Source organism: Dysidea avara, chromosome 1 (genome assembly GCF_963678975.1).
Source record: "Dysidea avara chromosome 1, odDysAvar1.4, whole genome shotgun sequence".
NCBI lineage: Eukaryota > Metazoa > Porifera > Demospongiae > Dictyoceratida > Dysideidae > Dysidea > Dysidea avara.
In genome coordinates this window covers 9,697,583-9,709,693 of record NC_089272.1, presented here as the reverse complement: position 1 = coordinate 9,709,693, position 12,111 = coordinate 9,697,583, and the positions used below count along the sequence as shown (strand labels likewise).

General features: G+C 38.0%; 1 protein-coding gene across 6 annotated transcripts in view; it reads left to right on the top strand.

Moving 5' to 3' along the window:
* LOC136255195 (zinc finger protein 431-like) overlaps positions 1–8,863 on the top strand; it is a 134,361-nt gene extending 125,498 nt beyond the window's left edge. For 3 of the 6 annotated variants that reach the window (XM_066047932.1, XM_066047926.1, XM_066047952.1), the window contains exons 9-19: positions 7,266–7,289; positions 7,332–7,394; positions 7,442–7,519; positions 7,589–7,606; positions 7,690–7,713; positions 7,971–8,003; positions 8,053–8,076; positions 8,124–8,165; positions 8,211–8,249; positions 8,304–8,391; positions 8,537–8,863. In XM_066047932.1, the coding sequence (XP_065904004.1) occupies positions 7,266–7,289; positions 7,332–7,394; positions 7,442–7,519; positions 7,589–7,606; positions 7,690–7,713; positions 7,971–8,003; positions 8,053–8,076; positions 8,124–8,165; positions 8,211–8,249; positions 8,304–8,391; positions 8,537–8,556 (453 nt within the window). In that variant the 3' untranslated portion in view covers positions 8,557–8,863. The remainder of the gene's footprint in view (positions 1–7,265; positions 7,290–7,331; positions 7,395–7,441; positions 7,520–7,588; positions 7,607–7,689; positions 7,714–7,970; positions 8,004–8,052; positions 8,077–8,123; positions 8,166–8,210; positions 8,250–8,303; positions 8,392–8,536) is intronic. The other 3 variants (XM_066047936.1, XM_066047941.1, XM_066047946.1) reach the window with 3 other exon arrangements.
* Positions 8,864–12,111: the final 3,248 nt, after the last annotated feature.

Here is a 12,111-nt window from a genome sequence, read left to right as displayed (position 1 = left end):
AGCTGGCCATAGGCTGGCTTTAGGCATGAAATTACAAAAAGAAGTGATATCTAATCAAAAACAGCCAAGCTGTAAAAAAAAGGTGCGGCCTCCAAATTCACCTGAATTGTCGTTATTAAAATTTTTGCCATTAATCTACCATCACAGCCATTTCTTGGCCACCACCTTTGATTTTGCATCTTTTTTTCATCTTGGCTTTTTGGAGGTCGCACCCTTTTTTTACAGCTTGGCTGTTTTTGATTAGATTATTATTAAACAGTAAGAAATACATAACATTGTGGAGATCACAATGTGCACAATGTAGTGTACTGTGGTAATTCATTAGTATATGGAATTTTATATACTACATATGTATTCTAAAGATCCGCTGCATACTGTACATGCTATCTATGTTCTAATGATATATGGTATATAGAGAATCGAAGTATATGCGTGCACTGCCTAATATGTGTTACATGGTTCAATAATGACTTCTTGTCACTTCCATACTTGATATACATAGTAATGTTAGGAAACTGGTCAATACTTCCATAGTGTAGCTTGTAAGGTGATACTTCAGTTAGCAGCATTGATGTCACCATCATATCTGTTCATAGTCAAAAAGCATGTGCTCACCATCTACAAAGTAAAAGATCTTCTGTGCCATATTCATGACACAAAGAATTTGATGAATATGCTGGCTTTTCTCTCTCTATCTCTCGACCACTTTGTCTTTCTCTCTCTACACAATATCCTATTTTTGTTGCTGTATTATTTAATCTTCAAAATTGTGGAAAGAAGTTTCACCTACATTGCCATGGAAATGTGTAAGAAGATGTGAGCAAGGCTAAACTCACTAGATAACTGCCAATAAAATTTGTGTTGTCCAAAAAGTACAAGTGGATAGCTGTGGGTGCTATCGTTGAGTATTGTTACCATTTATTGTTACCATTTATTGTGTCAGCTCCACCAGCTTCCTTGATTAACACTAATGACAAATGTCTAGATTAATGCTATTTACCCTTATCTTGTCCAGAACGAAAGCTAACAATACAGGCATTTTGTTTTGGGTTTGCCGGTTTTTAAAAAAAATTAATGTAGTAGATAACCATGGGCGTGACTACAGGTTACTAACAATGCTGTTAAAGGTCAACTGAGGAAGCAGCCCATCCAGCTGTAATGTCAATAGATGTCTGGTGTTAACTGGGGATGCCAACTATCCCTGCCTCACATAGCAGGTGAAGATCTGGACTTTGGGGCCCATACCTTCAACTGTGAGACATGCACAGCTTCCTGCAGGCTACTAGTACAGCCCAGGAGGATTTGCCTGTACTGTCTCCTAACACCTGAGTAGTACACAGGTGTCCAAGTGCTGGGTAGGTATGACCACTCCAGTGTGTATTTTGTGTCTTTGTGTGTGTAGCTTTGACTAAAGAAATTAAAATTGCATTAGATATAATTATAGCAACAAAGAAACAATATACTGTAGCTACTATAAAGGACTGCTTGCTGAAGTAATGATATCAAACATCGTGACAGTGACATTTCTATAGATGTTCACCTTGACCATAGATCACCACATTTATTAAAACGTATTTTGAAATACTGTATACTTAACAGGGTGGAAGCTCAACTTTTCAGCAACTTGTTTCCGTATTCCTAAAGTTACAACAGGAGAATAACAAAAGTGAGTGAGTAACAGAATGCAGTATAGTACAACAATTTGTAGTTTATATTTCATTCACCTATCAGAGGATCCCCAGAAGGGACATGAGCCCTCGTGAGAGTTAGATCTAGATACTCTAATAGGGCAGTTACATAAATATCCATTTTGCTTATTATAAGAATGAATTTTTTAATTGATGTAGAATGTTGGTTTTCAGGTTTTTTGACTGAAGAAGAAATATTTCTAGACTAGACATTGTAGCATTATGAAATGATGCAAAACCAAGTATGGGCTTGAACTGCAGTTTTTAGCAATACAAGACTTCATGTTTTACATCATGGAATAATGTTTTTGATTGTTTACAAATTATTCAGTTTTGTCAGTATTTAAGTCTGTGTGTGGTGTGTGTGTGTGTTGAGTTTCCATAATATTCAAGGTCTCTCAGTGGCTGGGGGGGATGAACCCCAGCTGCTGTTGCTGCTTTTGCTGTTTACAGATTAGGACAATCTATGGTGCTACGTATGTACAGTGCATTTCAGTGCTCTATTGCAATTCGCGATTTCCATCCACTGACTGCTCTAATAGGGAGTATATTTTTAAGGAATTAAATACTGCTGGAAACTCCGTCTTTAATAAGCCTGACTATGTGTCTGTGTCCAAAACAATAGCTTTATGCTAAATATCTCACACACACACACACACACACGCACACACACACACACACACACACACACACACACAAAGCAAAGCCTTCAGCTGCCGCTACGTGGTCACGCTGCCCAGTGGCCAGCAGTGCTATGAGTCAGTGCAGGCATTCCCTCCTGGGGCAGGACTGGTAACCCACAGGAGGCTCTACCATGTCTCACAGGTGAAGGTGTGACATGGTAGAGCATGTGTTACAATAACTGTTACTGTAAACAATGATGATAGTGGCTAGTTTGTGATCACCTATAAGGACTTCCTGCAGGAATGCTGAGCAATATGCTATGTAGCACCAGCTATGATTGACTTATTTGTAAGTATCGTGAACTATTCAGTATCGTGAATAGTGGCTTTAGTATCGATCGTGATACTAAAATGGCAGTATCGCTCAGCCCTAGTGGAGAGTTCAGCTACAATAAACTCTATCAGTAGAAAAATCAGCTGGAAGCAAGTTATCCTGCAAAGAGTTCAAATACATTTGAAGTCACCCTGTAGAGAGATCAAGTAACCTTATAAAGAGATAAACTAAATTTCAAATCACCCTGTAGAGAGATCAGCTCGAAACAAATCACCCTGTCGAGAGATCTGGTAGAAACAAGTCACCCTATAGAGAAATCAGCTAGAAACAATTCATCTTGTAGAGATATCAGCTAGAAATAAGTCACCCTGTAGACAGTTCAGTTGGAAACAAGTCACCCATAGAGAGATCAGCTAGAAACAAACCACTTAGAGAGAATTCAGGTACATTTCGTAGAGTGATTCAGCTAGAAATAGCAACCCTGCGGAGAGATCAGCTAGAAAGAAATCATCCTGTAGAGAGATCAGCCAGAAACAAATCACCCTGTAGAGAGATTAGCTTGATCAAGTCACCCAGTAGGGAGTTCAACTACATTTCAAGTCACGCTGTAGAGAGTGTAGTTAGAAACAAGTCACCCTGTAGAGAATTCAGTTGGAAACAAGTCACCCTGTAGAGAGTTCAGTTGTAAACAAGTCACCCTGTAGAAAGATCATCTAGGAACGATTCACCCTGTAGAGATCAGCTAGAAACAAATCACCCCGTAGAGATATCAGTTATAGAAACAAGTCACCTGTAGAGAGGTCAGCTGGAAACAAGAGAGTATATTTCATAGTGTTTCAGCTAGAAAACAGCCACCGTGTGGTGACTACAAATCATTCACCATGTAGTCAAAGAGTACAGTTATATTGTGAGGCTCCCTGTAGAACTACATACACATTTCCCAGTAGAGTGTTCGGCTGCGAACAGTTCAACCTGTGTGACTTATTTTTACGATCAATCAACATAATAATGTTTGTAAATTATTGCCTAAATGTACATGTAGTTAAACAAATCATCATAATCTTCTTCGTACATAATAATCTTCTCTCTGTAGTAAAGAAAAAGATAAGTTAAAAGAAATGCCTAAAGCTGGCCATAGGCTGGCTTTAGGCATGAAATTACAAAAAGAAGTGATATCTAATCAAAAACAGCCAAGCTGTAAAAAAAAGGTGCGGCCTCCAAATTCACCTGAATTGTCGTTATTAAAATTTTTGCCATTAATCTACCATCACAGCCATTTCTTGGCCACCACCTTTGATTTTGCATGTTTTTTTCATCCTGGCTTTTTGGAGGTCGCACCCTTTTTTTACAGCTTGGCTGTTTTTGATTAGATTATTATTAAACAGTAAGAAATACATAACATTGTGGAGATCACAATGTGCACAATGTAGTGTACTGTGGTAATTCATTAGTATATGGAATTTTATATACTACATATGTATTCTAAAGATCCGCTGCATACTGTACATGCTATCTATGTTCTAATGATATATGGTATATAGAGAATCGAAGTATATTCGTGCACTGCCTAATATGTGTTACATGGTTCAATAATGACTTCTTGTCACTTCCATACTTGATATACATAGTAATGTTAGGAAACTGGTCAATACTTCCATAGTGTAGCTTGTAAGGTGATACTTCAGTTAGCAGCATTGATGTCACCATCATATCTGTTCATAGTCAAAAAGCATGTGCTCACCATCTACAAAGTAAAAGATCTTCTGTGCCATATTCATGACACAAAGAATTTGATGAATATGCTGGCTTTTCTCTCTCTATCTCTCGACCACTTTGTCTTTCTCTCTCTACACAATATCCTATTTTTGTTGCTGTATTATTTAATCTTCAAAATTGTGGAAAGAAGTTTCACCTACATTGCCATGGAAATGTGTAAGAAGATGTGAGCAAGGCTAAACTCACTAGATAACTGCCAATAAAATTTGTGTTGTCCAAAAAGTACAAGTGGATAGCTGTGGGTGCTATCGTTGAGTATTGTTACCATTTATTGTGTCAGCTCCACCAGCTTCCTTGATTAACACTAATGACAAATGTCTAGATTAATGCTATTTACCCTTATCTTGTCCAGAACGAAAGCTAACAATACAGGCATTTTGTTTTGGGTTTGCCGGTTTTTTAAAAAAATTAATGTAGTAGATAACCATGGGCGTGACTACAGGTTACTAACAGTGCTGTTAAAGGTCAACTGAGGAAGCAGCCCATCCAGCTGTAATGTCAATAGATGTCTGGTGTTAACTGGGGATGCCAACTATCCCTGCCTCACATAGCAGGTGAAGATCTGGACTTTGGGGCCCATACCTTCAACTGTGAGACATGCACAGCTTCCTGCAGGCTACTAGTACAGCCCAGGAGGATTTGCCTGTACTGTCTCCTAACACCTGAGTAGTACACAGGTGTCCAAGTGCTGGGTAGGTATGACCACTCCAGTGTGTATTTTGTGTCTTTGTGTGTGTAGCTTTGACTAAAGAAATTAAAATTGCATTAGATATAATTATAGCAACAAAGAAACAATATACTGTAGCTACTATAAAGGACTGCTTGCTGAAGTAATGATATCAAACATCGTGACAGTGACATTTCTATAGATGTTCACCTTGACCATAGATCACCACATTTATTAAAACGTATTTTGAAATACTGTATACTTAACAGGGTGGAAGCTCAACTTTTCAGCAACTTGTTTCCGTATTCCTAAAGTTACAACAGGAGAATAACAAAAGTGAGTGAGTAACAGAATGCAGTATAGTACAACAATTTGTAGTTTATATTTCATTCACCTATCAGAGGATCCCCAGAAGGGACATGAGCCCTCGTGAGAGTTAGATCTAGATACTCTAATAGGGCAGTTACATAAATATCCATTTTGCTTAATATAAGAATGAATTTTTTAATTGATGTAGAATGTTGGTTTTCAGGTTTTTTGACTGAAGAAGAAATATTTCTAGACTAGACATTGTAGCATTATGAAAATGATGCAAAACCAGGTATGGGCTTGAACTGCAGTTTTTAGCAATACAAGACTTCATGTTTTACATCATGGAATAATGCTTTTGATTGTTTACAAATTATTCAGTTTTGTCAGTATTTAAGTCTGTGTGTGTGTGTGTGTGTGTGTGTTGAGTTTCCATAATATTCAAGGTCTCTCAGTGGCTGGGGGGGATGAACCCCAGCTGCTGTTGCTGCTTTTGCTGTTTACAGATTAGGACAATCTATGGTGCTATGTACAGTGCATTTCAGTGCTCTATTGCAATTCGCGATTTCCATCCACTGACTGCTCTAATAGGGAGTATATTTTTAAGGAATTAAATACTGCTGGAAACTCCGTCTCTAATAAGCCTGACTTTGTGTCTGTGTCCAAAACAATAGCTTTATGCTAAATGTCTCGCACACACACACACACACACACACACACACACACACACACACACACACACACACACACACACACAAAGCAAAGCCTTCAGCTGCCGCTACGTGGTCACGCTGCCCAGTGGCCAGCAGTGCTATGAGTCAGTGCAGGAATTCCCTCCTGGGGCAGGACTGGTAACCCACAGGAGGCTCTACCATGTCTCACAGGTGAAGGTGTGGGCACCCGAAGTCCCACCTAGACCTTCAACTGCTATATGATACATGGACAGTTGAGCTTTTGCTTCCCCAGTTTACACCAGATATCCATTGATGTTGCAGCTGGGACACACACACACACACACACACACACACACACACACACACACACACACACACACACACACACACACACACACACACACACACACACACACACACACACACACACACACACACTACACACACACACACTACACACTACACACTGCACACACTACACACACTACACACACTATACACACCTGGACCTGGATAGCAGACCACCATAAGGTGATGTCCTTCTGCCTAGCGGCAGACTGAGTTGATAGAAACCATCATGATCTTCTGTTCATAAAACACTTATGCCTTGCCATATCCTGGGGCCTCCGAAACGTTCATTGACATTTAGGGCAAATGACCGGAACACTCACATTACTTGCTGAACGACGCGATCTAACACTGTCACACCTACACACCTGTAAGTTTTACACACACACACACAAACACACACACACACACACACACGATATACGTCACATCCACCTAGCCAAGGGACACTGAGTTACCAAATTACAAGCCTTTTTATTTAGGCTAGGTGTAGGTGGACCTCGGATTGGTCACGGACAATATCAGTTATCTGAGCCTCTTCTTGGTCCATCACAGCTATGCATGAAGTGTATGCATGAGGTACACGCACATGCACAAGAGTCTGTCAGCCATGTTAAACACGGCTATTGCTGCCCAGAAAACCAGCACTGGGATGCCTATGCACCACTCAGGCACTTGAGTCCTGTGCAGGCACACTTGCACACATACACACAATACACACACACACACACACACACACACACACACACACACACACACACACACACACACACACACACACACACACACACACACACACTTATGTTTTGTGCACTAAAAATCTACAACTTTCAATCTTTTCTGTAGCAATCAGTGTTAGATGAGATCAAAGTGAGTGGTTTTGAATCTTCCCAATCAGTATCTTTTTCCTAGGAAATTACAAAGGAAAAACTAAGGGAGGAGTTGGTGGAACTCCTACAAACTTCTGAAGGCAAAGTGAGTCAAGTTATTATTCAGTCTTCCCTATTAATAAATTTTCCTAGGATATCCTTAGACAAATAATTAAGAAAGAGCTGTTGGAGCTTCTCCGACAAAATGTTATAACACGACAAAATGTTAAAGTGAGTGTGTTTATATTGTTTCAATGAACTGTGTGTGAAGCATATTCTTTTATGTATGATCTGAAAAAGGACACTGTTGTCAGTGAGGTGTGTATGTGTTTGAGTGTGTGCGTGTGCATGTGGGTGTGTGAAGTGAATTGTGTGTGAAGTATATATGCTTTTTGTTGTAGGATAACTTGAAAAAGAATGAAGGAGTGAGATTTGTGTGTTTGTATTCTTATTAGTACGATTGGGGCATAAATAAAATTTTGGAACATTGAGTAATAGCAATTTAAAAAGCACAGGATTAATGACTGCTCAGGTGGGACCGTGCTTGCACAGTAGTGAATGGATGTGTGTGTGTGTGTGTGTGTGTGTGTGTGTGTGTGTGTGTGTGTGTGTGTGTGTGTGTGTGTGTGTGTGTGTGCATGCGTGCGTGCATGCATGACTTGTCGCATGCTATTGTATGTAGATCATTGAAAGTTTATGGAGAGAATTGCATGAGGTGAGTTAGGATTGAATGATGACATGAAGTTCTAAAATATATTTTGCAGCTGGATTTTGACCATTTATCTAATGTAAGTTACAATTAGTTTCTTGTTTTAATCATGTAATTTTGCAATAGGAAAAAAAGCGAACAGCATTGCGAAAGTTTTTTAATGATAATGTAAGTAAATTAATGTATTCTCTTACTGGTATTTGTAACTTTTAGCGTTACTACCAAGGAGTCCATATTGAGGCATTCTGCTCTGTAAGATACTTTTTGTAGTGGATGCCTTGAAATCTACAATGTGTTTTTATTTAGCAATGTGGACGAAGTCTGAGGAGTGGCTGTGGGTACTGGAATCATTCTATCAATCAACATGGTCATATTACAAAGCCTTTACGAACAAGTAAGATTAACAGTTCACCTTTGGCCATTGTTTCACATTTGGAGAACTATAATACATTTTAGTCAACACATGTACCATAACATGCAGTACACAAATGTGATCATAGATTTTTTCTAATTGTCTATAACCTGATTTTTTTGTAAAGGTTGCCACCAGACCAGCTGATGAAGAACTGGCTCAATAGTCTCCGTCAAGGGACCACCTTTTTCAAATATTGACCACATGCACCCATTTTTCAAACATGACGTAACTGCTCTACAATGAAGCTCACCCCCTAGATGTTTAGTAAATTTGTTTATAGTATAATATAATAGTTATCATTCACCATTATAGCATTCACAATTGTACTAGTGTTGGCAATGGTCAATTTCTTGTATGTAGTAGCTAAAATTACCCTTTTGTCAATTGTATTTGAATAAATTTGTACTTAAACAATTGAATTTGTCACCCTGACAATTAATTAAACTTGTCACTTCTGAATTTTATTTTATCATATGACAAGAATATTAAAATTTGTCACAACCACATTGCTTAAACAGTCACACATGAATCATATAAAGAGTAATGGTTAAGAGAATAGAAGGCAATTGAAGTCCATTGCTTGGGAGGCCATTATCTGTCCAATAGCTAAGATAGCTAGTAAAGCCAACACCAAAGGTGAAGAACAATTGCAAATGGCAGCACTGAACAAGCTGTAGCTGAACAATTGTTGTCCTATTCAGTACACTTGGATCTGATAAAAGTCTGCTACATCTTCTAGCACAAAAAGCATAAATGCAAACTACACAACTTGTTTCAAAACAATTACAAGGATGAGATGACAGAAATTGTTGCAATTTTTCCTTAGAACACTACCGAATCTATCACACCAAATTATATCCCACACTGTCAAAGTTTGAAAAGTCCATGGCATCTTAAGCTTAATTTCAACTGTTGGAATGTTGAGGTGTGTAGGCAAGTATCTACATATTTTCCTACTTACAGGAGCATATAAGTGCCAATACAGAAAATTTATAATTTGATGTGGTTTTCTTGTGTGAAGATGACAACCAGGTCATTGAAGCTAAAAGGAAAATGGCAGCATATAGACATTTTTGAATGTGTGGCTTGATGGTATTCTTATGGATTAATGGCTTTCAGTGTTGTTTATTTAATCATTCAAATATTAAACTAAATCAACAGCAGAGTAAAACACATTCTCAACAACCAAGGGTCACTTCATGTGAAGCGCACTTGTGAGTAAGCTATAAATAGCACTAGTATCTTGCTTTAAGCTAACACTTCTCATCTGATAGGGTAACAAATCACCCTGCTGTGAGATGAAAAATTGGATACATGGTTTCATCATTTGAGCAGTAATAAACTCCCAAAATCGATATCGACATGAGTTTTTATAAAGAAACCAACAGAATGCTCCCACATCAAATCAAGGCCATATGGTACATTCAATGAAATGTACTATAGCCAGCCATGGTCTATAAAGTAATTATACACCCTGAAATAATTATTTGTCTTCAAAGTTAGGTAGCTTCATGCTACATAATTACTATTTGTAATAATTATATAATGAAAACAAGAGTTCATAATATACAGACAGGAATATATTATGAACTCTTGACTTTATTGTAGTTTGAAAGGGCTCACTGTAAAGGTTGATCAACAGTTTTCCGTCAGTGAAAATTGTGTTTACACAGTGCGAAGATACAGTCGATTTTGTAACTAGACATGGACCGAACTGCATGTGATTGTTTATATGCAGTTAAGTCATTTCTTTTATCAGTTAATTCATGTCTGTACTGTAGGCATACTAGCTGTGTCCCCATCACAAGTACAATTAGTTACTAGGCTAATTCATCCATGAACCATATATATTTTGAGTTATTATTCAAGATCTCTTAGCAGCTGCAAGGGAGGACCCCATGCCACTGCTGATGACTTTACGGTGCTGTTCATGCATCCCTGATAGATATAACTATATGTTTTATATTATAAAAACAATTTGTCATGGTAAGCCTCAATAGTGCAACATCAAGATATCACTTCAGTATTCTAATTCTACATGTACATGTGTAAGAATTCTATTCTATACTTACTGTATGGTACATAATTTAAGGACGGTCAAGCAAGGTAAAGAATGGGAGCGAATGTTTACAATGAAATTCAGCTACTTTGTAAAAACACAGGTGTTATGGACACCAAATTGGGGTGTCAAACACACTGTTAACTACGTCGGTCACAAAGTTTATTTAAAAAAGGATCTCAGCAATTCAGCACATTACAAATACACTTACTTGTTTGTCTTTCTACACTTCATATACAAGTTGCAGTTTGTAAGTAAAAAATGTAACTCCTAAAAAACTTCTAATTGTGGTAAGCCAACTTTAATTTCTGAGCATATTTAGTTTTTATGTGGCCAATTCTAGCATATAACTCGGCACCACAAAATTGTCAGTGAAATGTACATCTCTCCAGTATAATTATGATGAAAATGTAAATGTTTTATTAGTTGTTGTTTGGCTATATAAAAGCTTCTCTCCTAAATGACTATGATATTGAAGTCTAATGGTGGATCCAAGGGGGGCCACCCCCCTCTAAAAAAAGTCTGTTAAATACTCTAATAGAACAGTCACCACGCATTCAGAATCCTCCATAGTTACTGAATTATCTGAATACGAAACTGGCATCTACATATGCAGCACTATCCCATGGATGAGCACACTTATCCTGCTAAGGAATATTTTGTAAATGAAATGCACATAGTTCTGTGTATGCTATAGCTACATGATTGTTGCACAACTGAGAAATCATTGATTATGATTTAGATATTGTGTAAAATTAAACCATTCTACATCAAAATTTTAATCCTGAACCATATGAAATAGCTGGGGACTGTGCTCCATATACCTACCACCCTGGTGTACCCCTTGCCAAACTCAGGATCTGCCCTATAAGAATTCTTTACTACAACATTTACAACTATAAAGCTTCTTCTTGCATACAACACAGTAAAAACAAACTAGCGAAGGTCACTATACTAATGTCTACCACAATACTCACTATTTTTGTGTAGTAACGTTCACTACTAATTTTGTAGTGACCTTCACTACGTAGTAGTGAACATCATAACGTCACTACACATGATGTATTGTGGCAGAAATTAGTAGTGGCCTTCACTAGTTTGTTTTACTGTAAAGGCTAAGCTAACAGGCTAGCTGTTTTATCAGTTAGTTGTCACGAGAAAAAGAATAGTGACATTCATAAGGCTTTTCCTCTGGTAGGAATTCTTTACTGAATTCACGAGTCACAAATGATCTGATCTTGTAAATGCCTTATCACAATGGAATGGCTTCTATCCTGTACGAGTGTATAAGCTATGAGCCTAAAGAATGAATGGCATACACCGACAAGATTATGTGTATTTCATTTGTGCCCATGTGCTGCAGATATTAGTTTTCATACTCAGCCACTATGGAGAATTCTCTATAGTATGATGACCTTTCTATTAGAGCATTTTGATCTTGTGTGTGCCACGTGCCCTTTGTGCTCCTCCCTTTTCTTTGGATGCCTAAGTATACGATCCCTTCCTCCAAAAAAAGCTACCATTTTTACCATTAGCTAACTTCTTGTCTCTCTGATAGCACTGTGAACTGCTAGCTTATGGTCCTTGCTTTATATGGTACACTCCATATCACACAAACAGGCCGGTACGACTTAACAATA